Here is a 15,198-nt window from a genome sequence, read left to right as displayed (position 1 = left end):
TTTTACGATGATTTTGAAGTTTCTGTGGATAGCTGGAGAGGGGCCAAATCTGGAAGCCTTTATTCAAAATTCTCTCCTAGCTAAACTTTGGTGGTGTGGATAAAATTGAGGCCAGAACTGAGCCATTGTCTTGATCTTATGATGTGCTGATGACACTGGAGATGACAAGGGGATCTGGGAAGTTCCCCACCACATTGCAAGGGACAAATTCTTCCCACAGGACTGGATGTTCGTGATTACATAGCTTAACTATAAGAAGCTTCTCCAGGTCCGCAGAATCGCCTGCCTCTGAGCCATCCACAATATTTATGCGTGAGGGTTATTGAACAATAACTCAGAGGCAGAAGACCACAAGCTTTGACAAGTCCCAAATGTTCCACAATGGATTTCCGTGAATACAGCAGACTCTGAATCAGGTCATAGAGAAAGCCCTACAGGAATGTGGTTACCCCCCTGTACTACCCCTGGGCCTTGCTGTGAAGAGTCCTTTTTTGGCGGGGGGGTGGGAGGGGCGGTCTTCTGAAGTCAGAAAGCAGAGCAATCTGTTCAGCAATACCCATTCTGTATATTCCATAGGTCTGTCTGCTCTGAGAATCAATTCCTGGTGTTCAATCGAAAAACAAATGGCACATTTATCGTTTTAGGTCAATTACCAGGGGATGAGAACCGACAGAACTGAAACTGGGCCAACGCGAACGGGTTAAAAGTCCTTTTCATTTGCTTTATGAAGTTTATTGAAAACTACATTGTTCATCTGCTGAAACTTCACAGCTGTTGCGTTTGCCCTCAGGGTAAACTACATCCAAGAAATGGCATGTAAAACTTGAGAGTTCAAGACTTGAAAGCTGAAACGCTGCTCTCCTTTTGCTATCTTCCTACCCGCTGCACTCGTTCTTTCTCTGCCATGCCTACCTGGCTGTCCTCTGGCCTTTTGGACGTGCCTTTTTCCTCTCTGTATTTCTCAGTTTTCTGGTTTCTAATGCTTATCTTTTTGCAGTAAAATAAACCCTCAAATCAGAAGTGGCTGAGGTGCGATAGAGGTAATAGGAAATTAATTGTTGAGGAAGAACCTTCAAAAGTCCATGTTGTTATTTTTATTACTGTATTATTTGTATTATCACAGCAGGTCGAAGCCCCTGTTATGGGCCAGGACCCCATTGTGCTAGGTACTGTACAGACACAGAACAAACAGACAATCCATATTATGTCTCTGTTCTTGATATAGTACCATGTGTCACCATGCTATTATCGTGCCATTGCCATCCACTGCTAAGTCGTGCATTATTCAACCTGAGATGGACAAATGCTGCAAAAAGTGTATTCATTTGCTCCAAGAACTCCTGTGAATTCATTTTGATTCACCCCTCATAGATTTTCTGCCAGCAAATGAGTGAATTTTTGTTTGCAAAAAGGTTTATGGGCTAAAGGAAGTGTGATTATACATGCAACTAGATAGTTACATATGTATTGCTTTCCGAAGCATTTGCACCAGATTGGACATTTCTTTGTGCGTTTGGGAGTCATCCAATCAGGGAGCAGAATTAAAATGGTGTGATTTTGGTGATCAAGCACCTGACACAAATAGTGGATTATGAATAGTGCACATCCCAAGCAGTAGTTGTGGTGAATAATAAAATAAGAATAAAAATAGGACATGAAACCCACTGGGTGAAATATTTTCTGTCATCAAATCATTTTGAGGAACAAGCACGTTTGTAAACACCAAAGATTTTTGGATGATAATTCACAAACAAGGTGCTCAATTCATCTGAATATTTTGCCCAGCTTTACAAGCAACCGTACTGTGTGATGTGCCAACGAACGACATGCAGCCAAACATTTGAAGAAGGGTAAAAGTGTATATGCCCTCATTGCACTGCCCAGATTTGCCCATGCATGTGGTAATGAGGTGATTCCATGTGCAAACGTGTAGAGAGGCAGACAGTAAACTCAATAAGCATCTGCAAATGGTGCATCAAAGGGCTCTGCTGTGTAAAACCATGCAATGCCCAGTGCCATTATGCAATTACCATATGCAGCCGCAGGGATTAGGATTGTGGGAACCATATGGCAATCTACCATTACCAGGGGCTACCATAAAAACACAGAGTAACCCAAGGAAAGGGGCCATGCTGCCAGAATACATGAGAGGGAAGATACCCATGAAAGAAGGGCTACCCACGCTGTATGACTGTGGGAAACATACCCTGGAGGCCCTAATGTGTGCTAATTCCTCTGTGCATGTGTGCTAGGGGAGAGCGCTCTAACACTAGCTGCCAGGAACATTTATGCAGCAGTTAATTACCAAGCCAGCACTGACTTAGCACTCTAATTCCTGCCAGTCACTGGAGCCAGCCAAAAGAGGAGTTTTTATGAGATACTGAATGTATGAACACAGCCCCGAAGCCATCACATAGCTGAGGGGTTTTTTTAGGCAGGGCAACTTCCTGATTCTTGTCTACTTTTTAAATCGCTTTTGCTACACAGGCTGGAGGGAGCCACTTTCAGGCACTAAAGCTGGAAGGAGCAATAAACTCTGTGCCTGTGCAATCGAAGGCAGGCACAGAGCTCCAGTCTGGTTCCATACAACACACTGCGTTGGTAAGGGATGGGCTAGGTGAGAAATCAGACTTTCTCCACCTCGCCTGTCACAGATTCTACGATTCGTTTCCTCCCAGGGCTGCACTGTGCCAGGAATCCATGTTGCTTCCAGGCAGGCACTGAAATCCAGTTCGAGTTCTTCTCCCCACAGGTGGATTCACTCATTCCAGATTCCAACAGAGGAGCGGTAGGATGGTACAGTAGTTAGGGCACTAGCTTCCTGTTCCGCCACAGACTTTGTGTGTGACTGACTATATGCCTCACTCCCCTGTACATGAAACGGGTGTACTAGCATTTCCCTACCTCCGAGGGGGGGCTGTGAGGATAAATATGTCACAAGATTGTGAGGCGCTCAGGTACAATGGGGCCCAGAGAGGTACAGAAATAGAAATCCAGTTCAGATCCTTCTTCTCTGGAGCTGTCCCCAGAACCCAGTGCAGATAGGCACAGAAAGCCAGTTCAGGGTCTTAGTCTCTGAAAGGTTGTGCCCATAAATCAGACGTCTAATGTCTACCAAGACTTGAATACCTTTGTCAGCCCACCGGGCAGCATTCAGATCCTGATCTCTAGTTCTGCCCTGGCTTGCGCCGACTTTCAGAAATACTCAGTTTGGGGTGATAATAGCAATAATAAAAATTCTCAACTGAACACAGTAAAAGCTATTAAACATCTCAGTCTGCCCTGACTGGAACCTGTGAGCACTCTGTGAATCCAGGCTTGCTATATGTACCCGTGGAGTTACTATTGGGGTGCATGACATTAAACTGATAAACACATCAGTGCTCATCTAGTCTCACCAGCACTAATCTGTAGGTTCATCAATCTGTAGGTTCTGGGAAGATGTAAGAAATTCCTGGGTCTCTGAGGAAGTGGCACACAGGGACTGTGAGTGAAAACACCAGCAAGGAAAGGCGTTCATTACGGGATACGGCCTGAGAGAGAAATAACCACAGAGGCAGGTGAAGCTGAAGGAATAAGGGAAACATTACAGAGGGCTGTGATGTGGCCTGCACTATGTGATGATTCACTGGCTCTCAGGAATTATTTCTGCAGGGTGCAGCATTGGGCCTGATCCACCAGGGGCGTGGGTGGCACTGGCTGATTCTCCATCTCCATCTCAAGGCAAAGACCAAAAGCCAAGGCAAGAGAGTGAGGAGAGGATCAAAGAAAGAGAAGAGAGAGAGCAGAGCAGAGGAGCACCCCTTCTGGGAAATCTAGTTAGGGAAATGCCTGCTGCAAAGAACAGCTTAATAAATAAGCAGAAAAGGATACTTCTCATCCCACTGAAATCAAATTCATATACATCTTATCTGCAGCTCTTTAACAAGTAGCTTTGTTCTGCTCCCAAACTGCAATGTCCTCTTTCCATTAAACTCTTATAAAGTGGCTATAGTGCCCTGGAAACAGACATCCTGGATCTATCCACACATTGGCATTACAAGCTGCCCTCATGGTGCCAGGCCAATGTGCCTCAACCCTGACGGGGAAGAGAGTTCTGTCTTCCCAATCCCCACCTCACAGGGCTGTGGGGAAGATTGTGAGGCATTTAGATACAACAGTGATAGGGGCCCGATGAGTACCTCAGATAGACAGTCAGTTCCCATGGCATGTTCAGTTCTTCGCCTCCCTACCAGTCGAGTGTTCTTGGGATGTGCACGGCCCTCCGACAGGATTTTTGGTTATAATGGACCTGACTGGGGTCTGGGCCGGTGACCTACAAGAGCAAGTATCAGAGGGGTCCCATTAGCCAACCCCTGAGTCAGCCAGTCTCACTGACAGGTGAGGCTCCTTCATTTTGCGTTCTCCGAAGAGAGGGCTAGCAATGGCTAGAGTCAGGCATGGTTCAGACAAGCAGTGTGAAGGCTTCCCCTACACGACTCCACCCACCCCTCTCAATTCTGACCTGCTGCACCACTGCTAATCCTGCCCTGGCCTTCGGAGGGGGGAGACTGCAGCTAGCCACGCCATATGTGGGGTGGTTCTGTGATGTGGACCAGTACACTGAGACCAGCTAACTGCAGTCAGGCACATTTGGACAGCTGTGTCCAGAGATGAAAGCCGCTTGCCCTGTATCACTTAATCCCTGAGATACTGTCTGCTTGGGGTAGTAAAAAACTAAGTATCCAAGCACTTTAAGAGAGTGGTTTGCCCTCTCAGGGTCTTCTGTTGTTTCTATCTGGCAGCGCTGTGCTGTAGAAAGTGAAGTGCAAATTCATAACAGACATCAGAGTGGGAGCTCTGCATTCATGAGCCTTCCCTTCCCTTCGTGGGTTGCTTATAAGACGGTAAAAGCCATCAGGAGAGAGAAAAGTTATTCCACCCTGTAATAAAACCTGTCAGCTCACCTCTGAGAACCTGGATCTCACAACTACAGGGTCATCATTACAGTGCGTAGGGGGCCAGATAAAGCGAAAGGTGGGTCAGACCTGAAAATCAGATACTGAGGCAGACATGACAAAACTCTCCAGCTTCCCTAGCTGTGTGTGAAGCTGGCTGCAGTTGGCTATTGTCAGCTCTGAGTGCGTTCCTGTAGATAACAACATGCAGAACATCTGGGATGTAATCTAGGAAAACCAGACTCACTGGGACACTGCACAGCACACCCTGGAAAGCCTGAGTAACAAATACCTCAACAACTGCTGAAAACACATACTGAGTCCCGTCCACCTCGGTGTCAGTGGGGAGAACAGCCCAGCCAATTCTGCATCTGAGGATTGTCCAGTGACCTTCCTGGCCTGAGTCTGCAACTCAGTCCAGTTCCTGGTGCACATGCTATCAGAATCAGTGAGCGCCTTGTTTGGTGGTATCAGCATCTTCTAGGTTAAGGATTGGATGCGCTACCCTCTCACCACTGAGGGTGGGAGGTACGAAAGCTTGCATGGCTACTTGTGCCTGGGCCACACCTGGATTGTGACACATTTGTTAGCACTAAATTCCCCTTTGAGAAGCTCTCCAAAACAAAACCGCCACGGCCCCAAAGGTGAACACTTTGCAGGCCAGGTGATTTGAAGCAACCAGTCACAGCCTGCAGTCCAGGGTACACTGGGAGCACAGCCTTGTTGGTATTATTCCCAGACATTGCTGCCCAGGGCTGACAAGCACAAGCCTCCATGCTGGTTGGGGGCACTGTGGTTGGAACCAGGAAGCAGCTTCTGGGCATCAGCCAGGCCCTATGGTGACTCATGACATCACAGATACAGATATCTGAGTCCAGCTTAGGACATTCTCCCTCAGTTGCAGGTTTCCCTCAGTGCTTTCCTAGCCTCACTAACTCCTCTGGCAATGTGCTATTCTCTTTAGCCTGCTGCTGCTTTAGCCACCTCCCTGCAGCAGCTTCTGGGCAAGAAACAACAAAGGCCCATTGCAAAGATCCTCTCTTAATGGTGCATGTGATGACGGAAAGGGATGGCGATTGCCAGACGACAATAGGGAAAGGGCTACGAAACTCCCCTAGTCAGATTCGGGCGGATGTGGTGCCTCCCCCCTCTCTCTGTTACAGTTTGGGGGCTCTTACTCCTGAACAAAGTCAGCCTGTCTGAACTGGGTCTATTTGCACGGGGTGTCATGAACCTGCAGCTGTGCTCACAATATCTCCACTTTCTTGCCTCGGTGAACAAGCTCTCTGGAATTTGGTGGTGAAGACGGTGAGGTTTCCTACGGTGCTTTGGCTTTTGGTGCCTTTTCTCCATCCCCACCTCCAGCCATAATAAAAAGGGTTGAGCAGCCAATGGAAAAAATCCCTGGTTCTGGGGCAGTGTCTTTCCATTTGGTTTTCAGGGCGTCTTGTGGTGGTTGACTGGGCTTTCTGGTGAGAAGGGGAACACTGGCATATATGGGGCACAGTTCAGTAGCTTGTGACCTCCTTGGTGTGCTCAGCAGCTCCCTGCAGGGATCAGATTCTGGAGCTGGGGGTTGCTTCTTATAGACCCTAGTAGTGGGGTGAGGTCAGGATGGAAAGTGTCTTTCCCCTACACAATGGAAGTGATGTGTCACATACTTGCCATTTCCAGAAACACTAACTCTGTTTCTCTCAGAAAAATATGGGGCTGAGCTGCAGACTGGTGGAGATGCCAAAACAGGGTGAAAAGGGAGTAGGAAATCATCAAGAGGTCCGTCTGCATAACTCTCTCATCTATCTATATAGGTACCTGTGCAGCCCCCCTTAGTGCAGCATCTGAGCTAAAACGATTGGGTTTGCATTTAGTTCTGGAAGCGGCACTATCACCAACCTACTTGTTAAAGAAATCATGGGCTGGGCTCAAAAATCATGAGGGAGGATTAAAAATCGAGATTTTTGAACAGAATAATTTGTGGGTTCCTTTTACTTGTCTTCTGGTGTCATAATCTTTAGGAATCATATTTTCAAGAATTTCTCTACAACCGTCCAAGCTAAAACCTTTTTCTAAATGAAAGTTCAGATGCTCACCTAATCTCGCGACTCCAGCACCTGCGGCTTTCACAAAAGCACCACAGATTGGGAGAAGTGGCAATGCTGAATGGTGAAGCCTATGGGTCGTTCTGATCATGTGCGAGATGAACTGCAGAGGCTAAGGCCAACTCCTGAAATTCTTTCTCCTGCACTCGTGAACCTCTGCTGTCGGTGGGAAGTCCTAGCTGATAGTTGTGAAGGGAAAAGTAGCTAGGGCCAGTCCCTTGGAAACTTTAGACTATGAAGACAGAGAGGCTGAATGGGGCTCTAAGTGCATTGGAGAGCCAGTGCAGAGAATAAAGCACCCCCTAAGGCTTTTGAGGGTATACCTGTTAGCGCCACTTTCAGAAAAATGAAGAGACAACCCCTCTGTTTGATACTATATCCCACACGGGTACTACTGATTTGGGGACAAACTATCTTAGGTACTTACCCGGTCCCATTATTGCAGTATCTGTGCTTTGCTCAGTCTCTGATATATCCTCACAGCGCCTCTGTGAGGCAGCGCCGTGCTATTATTCCCATTTTACAAACAAGGAACTGAGGTCCAGAGAGCCTTCCCCAGGATCAAACACAAAGTCTGGAGCGGAAGAGGGAACTGAGCCAGGTACTCCAAGCCTCAGGCCAGCACCTTACCTCTCAGCTTAAACCTACCGCTAGCAATATACGACTTCTTCAACTGTGATAAACCTTGTTTGGGGTAAAATGCTCATTGAATGTGCATTGATTTAGATACTAAGGTGACAGATGCCTTAGAAATACCTGATAGACAAATATTAAAATCCTGATTTCCTGTGGGAGCTGAACGATGTTTTGTAAGAGATTATGTAAAAGGAGCACCTTCAGGGTGTGGGTGTGGGTGTGGGTGTGTGTATCTTCCTTCCATACACCCACCACACTAAACTGCATGATAATGCAGCTAAAAGAAGTCAGGTAGCACCCTCTGGTGGGCACATGGCTAGTTATTGAAACATGTGACACAAATTGTTTCTCATGACAAAAGGACACAGTGATAATCATTTAAACTGACTGAATTCAGGTGCGATAATTATATCTATTATTAGTGAGCAAGTACAGGAGACTCTACCAAAAATATGTCAACTTGCCATTATGATGTTAGCTCTGGGAAAACTGAGATTGCAGTAATTTATGTGTCTTCTGGAATAACAATGAGAATGCTATGGATATACTAAAGATGTTGTACTGGAGATCAGTGATGTGCAGAGACAAACAACTAGTCTCCAACAATGTTGCCTGGCCAGGAGAGGGAGCAGGCTGACTGTCCTGAAGCAGAGGACACCTCCAACAGCACAGCACAGCACTCCCTCCTGTAACACCAGGGTACGAGTTCAGTTCTTACTAAACAAGAGCAGAGGTGCTATCACTGGGCATCCCTTGGAAGTGCCCTAAGAAGCCACTAGAACCATCTCTGATTAGTTGCTGGGGTGTGATGAGCTCACAGCCCAAGCCATACAGCAGCAGGCCATGCGAGAAATATACCAAGGGGAAGGGGCCCTCTGTATCACTCATCTACAGCTCTTCATATCTATACCATGGTGGGGGCTTTAGAAATACAGGGACAGGACAGACCAGTGATTTTCAGCCTTTTCCATTCATGACCTCAAGTTAGCTGCTCAAAAACGATTTTACAGGATCCTCTCCCCCTCAATTAACCAGAAAGCCAGGGAGGCTGGCTAGGATGACCCTGGATGATGCTATGGGACAGCAGGGTTCAGAGCTCATGAACACACAGACCGATCGCTTGGGAATGATGCTTTCCAGTGGCATTGGAATCTCAGGCCAAGGTGCCTTCACTGGGCATTATCCTGCACTGATCACAAGGCCCGTCCCTGCCTGGCTCCTGCGAGCACTCTCTGGAAAACAGCTGAAGGTCAAACGTGCGGCTCTCGGACAGCCAGCTTCTGGCCTGGAGCCACATGGCGTGAGTGCGCCTGCGCAGAGAGCAAAGTGATGGCAGGCCTAGTGAGGCCAACGGCTTCACATACTGTCACTGAGCATGCGCGATTCACGGGGCGCATGCTCAGTAGTAGCCGAGCGGCAGAGCCTAGCCACGTGGTTTCCCTCGCCAGCCCTTTAAACCGGCTGCGCGGCGCCCCTGTTCAAGGAGACTCGGGACAGAGGCGGCGGCCTGAGGATGCCTAGGGGGAGCAGGAGCGCGGCGGCCCGGCCGGCCGCAGTCAGGTGGGGGTGGTGTATCGGGGTGGCCCTATGGCGGGTGTAGGGTCCCGAGCTCCGGGGGCTGCCCGGGAGTGACAGTCCGCGTGAGTCCCAGCCCTGCCCCAGAGCCCCTGCGCCCGGGGCTCCGGGCTCCTTTGTTACCCCCCCGCGAAAGGTGCAGGTATTAGTTAGCGCTGGCGCCAGCCCTGTCCCTGCGCCCCAGGGCCGGCTCCTACCATGCCCTGTGCTTGAGAAGCGCCTCTCTCCGGAGTGACAAGGTGGGGGGTGGCATTGGCCCAGCTTCTGTTGGCCAGACACACCCAGCTCTTCCTCGGGCCCGGGACAGGCGCGCTGAGCCTGGCAGCCAATACAAGGTGAAACGCCTGGTTTAGCACAAATCCTTAGCGCACGTTGTAAGGGAGCATTCACGGTGAAGTGGTGAATCTCTCCAGAGTAGTAATGTGTAATCCCTGCCCCAGAATGGCCTAGCGGTGCCATTGTTTCCAGCCTGGGCTGTCCTTTGCCCTGGTGATCACCCCAAGGAGGGCTTCACCCAGAGTACTCCTCAAGTCAGCTGTGGGGCTCCGTGGGTCACCTTTGGTCTGTCTGATCACCTGCTCCTCCCCACAATCGCACCAGCTATCAACGCTGCACTTCCTCCTGTGGCTGGAAAGGAAAACCTCACCCTCTGGGATCCTGACCCTGCTCTGCAACTAGTTACTAAACAGTTGCGAAAGTACAATGCCAGCTGTATTCCTACCAGTGCCTTTGGCTGGCTGAGAGGGATGGGTGTCTCAAGGTGACTTCAGCGATGGTGGTGTGTAGATGGGTTCTGCCGGGGCTTGACCCTCCCTGAGGGGGAGGGGAGCCACACCGGCCTCACTGTCGTCCCTGCAGTTACAATCAGCTCTGGCCCTTTGGGGCAGGGCAGATCAGGGGCAAAGTCAAAAGGGGCCCAGCCCTTGGTTTGGGTGGGGTACCAAACACAGTACAATCAGCTCTGGCCTTAGGCCGGGGAGAGGGGGAGTCTGCCACCCGGATACAGGTGCATACGGGTGGCAGGGGGAATGCAGGCCCACCCACTCCTCTGCGTTCCGGCCCGGGGCCCTGGTAGCGGCTGTCACCGCTGCCGGTGGTCAGTGGGGGTCCTGACCGAAACACACTGACATTGGCAAAGTTAGCTCTGCATAGTGTCATCTTGACATATTTGCCTGCAAGTGGGCATATGTTTAGAAGATTGAATAAATTCATGAGTTTGTGCACACACAAGTATGGGAGGAAGTAAATAAGATCTGTTTCTGGGGTGGCAGTGCCAGATTTGTAACCACAAAGCTGTTGAGCCGACTTGTGTGAAAACTGAGAAGCAGCATGGGGTCCTTTTTCTTTCACTTGCTGCTAAACTGAATGCAGACCAGTCTCAAAAAAGTACCACACCGTGTATTCTCCCGCTTACCTGCCGTTGGAATATACCTAGGTGGGACCACAAGCAGGCGAGCTGCTGGGGTATCTGATTCCTATGATAGTTATGTCTAGTGTAAGCTCCCTCCTCGACAAATTTTGCTAAACGTTATCCTCTCCTTGTTCACTTCTCTTGTACTCCACAGTGCAGCCCCAGCTCATGCTCACCCACCAGCTCATCCTCCACCTTCAGCTGTTGCAGCCCCGGGCCAGCCCCAGCAGCCTGGCCTGATGGCCCAGATGGCTACCACTGCTGCTGGGGTTGCTGTTGGATCTGCAGTGGGCCACGTGGTTGGCAGTGCTCTCACTGGGGCATTCAGTGGCGGTAGCAGCACTGAGCCAGCGAAACCAGCCAGTACTATCCAGGTAATGCAGCTCCATGGTTTCACCAAGAAACTATTCTTCAGAGGTTCCTGGAGTCCAGGAAGCAGGGCTGGTTGTCACGTGTCCTAGAGGGCCTTTATACACTCCAGGAGAACAAAAATAATATCCACTTTAAGCCCTGCTGTTACTAAGGAGCCTCTGAGGTGCCTTGTGTGTAGGGGCGTGTTTGTGCCTAGAACTAAACTTGAGATTTAAGTGGGGACAAGAGAACAGAATACAATGCTAGTCTGTAGAGGAAACAGCCCCATGTATATTCTCTCTCTGGATTTGGAACATTGATTTATTGAACTTTGCTAGTCAGTTTGGCTTTAAAGTTAATAAGATGCCTTTATTACACAGAAAACTCATTTTTATCTACTAAAAATCAGTGGATGTAGGTATTGTGAAACTAGCTGAACTTAATTTCTGAAAGCCTGCCTTGGCTTTAGGAGTTAGATTAAAATAAATCAGTTGACATTAACCTGCTTTCATCTTTCCTAGCTGGAGACGCTAACATTGGTCCTGACTGGGACACAGAACATGTTTTCCCCCCTCAACCCCGTTATCTGAACTGTAATCCCAAACTCACAAAGTGCCACATATGTTCTCTGATCTCCAGCCCTGTACTTCTGAGATTGACCTTCTAGCCAGTTGGGGCAGAGCACACTAGCCTTAGTGCTTAAAAGGAGGGGCAATTAGATGACTTTTCTGGGCCCCTATTTGTTGGAACTGGTCCTGAGTCTAAACCTGGGACTGGAAGTCAGGAACTCGCTAGTTCTAATCCTGCCCCTTATGAGGTTACCCTTTGGCACTGGAGTTGCTAAATTGCTCAGCTTCACTTTCTCTGTGTAAAGTGACTAATTCTGCCCAGTTTTCCTGGGCTATTGAAGACTGAGGTGCATAAAGAGCTTTTGGAGATGCAGAGCAACAAGTCATCTTTTCTTTCTGCCTGGAAGCAGTGTTGGGATCCACCTGTCCCCTTGGAGAGACGTGGTGCAATTCCCATCACCTGGTGGGGCATCCGAAAATAGAAATTATTAGCAAAGTGCAACCTGTGGAGTAACTGTTACGTAAAACAGAGCCTGCCCTGAGGATTAGCTAGATCTGTAGGTGTTGGGGAAAGCAGGCTGTGGCCCATACGAAAAACCTAGCATCTCCTTTAGAAAGGCTTTTTCTGCAAAGCTCTGTACTGTTGTAGTCAAGGTAACTTGTTGGATGTGGAGCTGCTTCCTAAAAAGCCCCCAGTACAGAGTGATGGAGACATCGCTTTCCCAATCATTCTGCCTCTTTGCTTCTCATCACTGCCCTCTCTAGAATATTTCTTTAAATGGGACATAAGACAGAGTGTGTTTCTGTGGCGATAGCACCTGGGTATTGTAAAATGGGGATTGTGGTCCAATCGTGCTAGCCACTGTGAAAACAGGTAAGAATCCCTGCCTCAGTAGCTAGTCGTGAAGTCTACATAGCCAGTTAAAGTCCAGAAGCCTCCAATTTCCACCTGTCCTGCAGGAACAAAGTATCGGAACAGGAGCCCACTGGAACTCAACATAAAACGTGGTTGGCGTTTTAAGCTGTAGCTTGTTTGGCTGAATGTTGGTTGCTGTTCTAGTAATTCCCATGGAATGTGTGGGGTCCAGAGAGTCAGAGGTGTCAACCTACCCCAGTCACTGCCCAGCAGTAAACTGTTTTAAACAAGGTCTGGGGGTTGGCATCGAGAGACCTCAGCCTGCTTAGTACCATGACAAATGCACCATTTAAAATCCTTTTAACTTTTATTGAAAGATACAGAAAAGAATGAGACTGTTACAGCATTTGAAAGGTAAAGTTTTAAGGCCTTCTTTTTCCCTTTATCTGGAGAGAGTTTTTAGCAGGAATTCCCCTCCCCTCATGTCTGACAGTCTTAGATCATATCAAAGAGAACTCTGCTTTCTGGGGAGAAGAGAATAAGTTAGATGAGATGGGTTAGAGCTGTTGCTCTTGTTTTAAGTCTAATCCTGCTTCTTTTGAGACGAAAGAGGGAGAGAGAACAGCAGAGAGAGACAGAGCTTTTGTCTCTAGTTTTGATTCTCATTTGCAGTCTTGATACTGGAAAAACAGACACAGCACATGGTTCTATCAGTGTTCTGAGATCTGGCAAACTTGTACTGGCATTGGGCTGCTTGGGGTATTACTTTTAGCTGCCTCTTTCTGGTTATTGGCTTATAGTATTGTTTCCAAATATGCCAGATAAGCCAGATGCTTATTAGATAGGAAAGGAAAAGAGTACCAAGCGGTGGTGCTGAGGCCAAGTCTCGTATCCCAGATGTCATGTGGGTCCCACTCTCTGGCCTGGTCTGGTCGGGACATCTCTCAGGATCAGGATGATGAGGACTGGAGCCTCAGGAGAGGGTAGGGGTGTCAGCCCTGATGGTGAAGCTTGCTCCAGTAGCCAATTTTTCCTCCTCGAAGTATCTTTCTTTGAGGACCCCAAAAGGGAGTGATGAGTGGAATAGCCCATCCCTAGGTTATTCTGTCAACCAATTAGGCCTAATATCTGACACTAATTTCGGTGCATTTTTCTTAACACAGTCCTTGAATTATAGTTGTAGGCCTTCTTTGTTTGAGCTAGTTCAGTCTGTCCTTTGCACCTTTTTCCAATCAGCATTTGTTGCGGCGTGATGAAGTTTCACTCGCTGAGCTCATAATCGGGCAAATTGGTATGCTGAATTATCACAACATAGTCTAAGTGTATGCATCCGAACAACTTGAGTGGTATGAAGGAAGCTTCCGTTACTGCTCTGAATGGGGGAAAATCCTATTCTAACCCCTCATTTGGAATGCTGCTTTTGCTAATGTGAGACTACTGGTGTCTAGGAAAGGTTTTTATTTCTCCATCATGGCCCTCCCTTCTATTTGATTACGCACTGAGAATTTGGGACTATAATTATTTTGAAAACAACGCAAGATGATGGGACATGAGCTCAGTATAGTCGCATATTTGCCCTGACTGGCAGGGGAACAGGAAAATCTAGACATGATAGATCATTATATTTGTCTCCTTCAGTCCCAGAGTTAGTCTCTCTAAACTGGGATTTTTTTTCTTCTTCTTGGGGTGTCTGTAGGAGCCCAGGCAGCCTGCGTTCCAGCAGCCGCAGTATGGCCCTTGCCACTATGAGATGAAACAGTTCTTGGAATGTGCTACCAATCAAAGTGACTTGACCTTGTGTGAAGGTTTCAACGAGGCACTGAAGCAGTGCAAATATAATAATGGTGAGTTTTTTGCATTGATTTCCCTGGAGGTGCAGCAATGAGCAGATATTGAGTCTGGGACTGACGAGCTAATGTTTGAAAGATTAGTGTGGTCTAGACTGGTAGGACTCTGAGCTTTCGAACAGCAGCTTGTTAATAGTTCCTTCTAAAGAAACCAAACCTCCTAATGTGGATAGAGGTTGCTGTCCTTCTCTCTGAAGTGACTCCAGAGTCTCATGTCTCTGCCAGTTTGGTAGTGTTGTCCTCTCCATAAAGATGCTCAGGAATCATCGAAAGGGGAAGAGGGATACCTTTGGTCCATGTCTTAGCAGAATTAAATTGGTGTTCCTAATAGTGGGCTTGGCGATCCCTTTTTAGGGGTTGGATGCTCTATTGCCATGTTCCTTTGGGGACTCTACTCCTTTCCCAGACTACTGCCAGCCAGTTCCCTTGTTTCTTGCCCATTTGCTGCGGGAGAAGGGTTCCCTTTTCCTGGAGTAGACAAAACCCCCTTTTGTGCTTGGTTGAACTGGTACCCTTGTTTGCATATTCTGGCTAATCCTGGGGCATTCACCTCACTAAGGCATTTGACATACGAGGGTCCTGTCTGCCTAATGTTGAACTTGAGCTTCTCCAACCTCTCCTATTGTAGGTGTCTCCTCCCTCTTGTGAAGACATTCAGTGCTAAGACAGGGAAACAGGAGCCTGGAGTACAGACAAGAATGGAAGAGATTGGAAGGAATGGCTAGTGACCAAAGTAAGCAGGTGAAAGGAATGATAGTCTGACCAGTGGAAGGAACCACTTAGCGCTAACATGCTTCCAGAATTGCCAAGAAAGAACAATGCTTTGGAATTTGATGGGGCTTTTAGAATCCAGATCTCATTTGATTTGCTACAGTGAAATATGCAATAAAAGGAGATGGTTTATTTTAATCTATGAC

General features: G+C 48.0%; 1 protein-coding gene across 2 annotated transcripts; it reads left to right on the top strand.

Moving 5' to 3' along the window:
• The first annotated feature begins 9,105 nt into the window (after positions 1–9,105).
• Positions 9,106–15,194, top strand: CHCHD10 (coiled-coil-helix-coiled-coil-helix domain containing 10). 2 transcript variants are annotated; one of them, XM_030583231.1, is made up of 4 exons: positions 9,106–9,232; positions 10,813–11,032; positions 14,131–14,278; positions 14,910–15,194. In XM_030583231.1, exons 1-4 carry the CDS (start codon positions 9,186–9,188, stop codon positions 14,927–14,929), a joined length of 435 nt encoding a protein of 144 aa, XP_030439091.1. In that variant the 5' UTR covers positions 9,106–9,185; the 3' UTR covers positions 14,930–15,194. The 2 variants fall into 2 exon arrangements, with proteins under 2 accessions (XP_030439091.1, XP_030439092.1); XM_030583232.1 differs by lacking the exon at positions 9,106–9,232 and adding an exon at positions 9,620–10,007.
• Positions 15,195–15,198: the final 4 nt, after the last annotated feature.

The sequence above is a fragment of the Gopherus evgoodei genome, chromosome 13 (genome assembly GCF_007399415.2).
Source record: "Gopherus evgoodei ecotype Sinaloan lineage chromosome 13, rGopEvg1_v1.p, whole genome shotgun sequence".
In the NCBI taxonomy this organism is placed as follows: domain Eukaryota; kingdom Metazoa; phylum Chordata; order Testudines; family Testudinidae; genus Gopherus; species Gopherus evgoodei.
This window is presented reverse-complemented; position numbering and strand designations above follow the sequence as displayed.

What these genes read in the sequence shown, in the direction of transcription:
- CHCHD10 (XM_030583231.1), top strand. Translation starts at nt 9,186, where the DNA reads ATGCCTAGGGGGAGCAGGAGCGCGGCGGCCCGGCCGGCCGCAGTCAG. An exon ending in GCCCGGCCGGCCGCAGTCAG is followed by an intron (nt 9,233 to 10,812) that starts GTGGGGGTGGTG and finishes TGTACTCCACAG; the next exon opens with TGCAGCCCCAGCTCATGCTC. An exon ending in AACCAGCCAGTACTATCCAG is followed by an intron (nt 11,033 to 14,130) that starts GTAATGCAGCTC and finishes GGGTGTCTGTAG; the next exon opens with GAGCCCAGGCAGCCTGCGTT.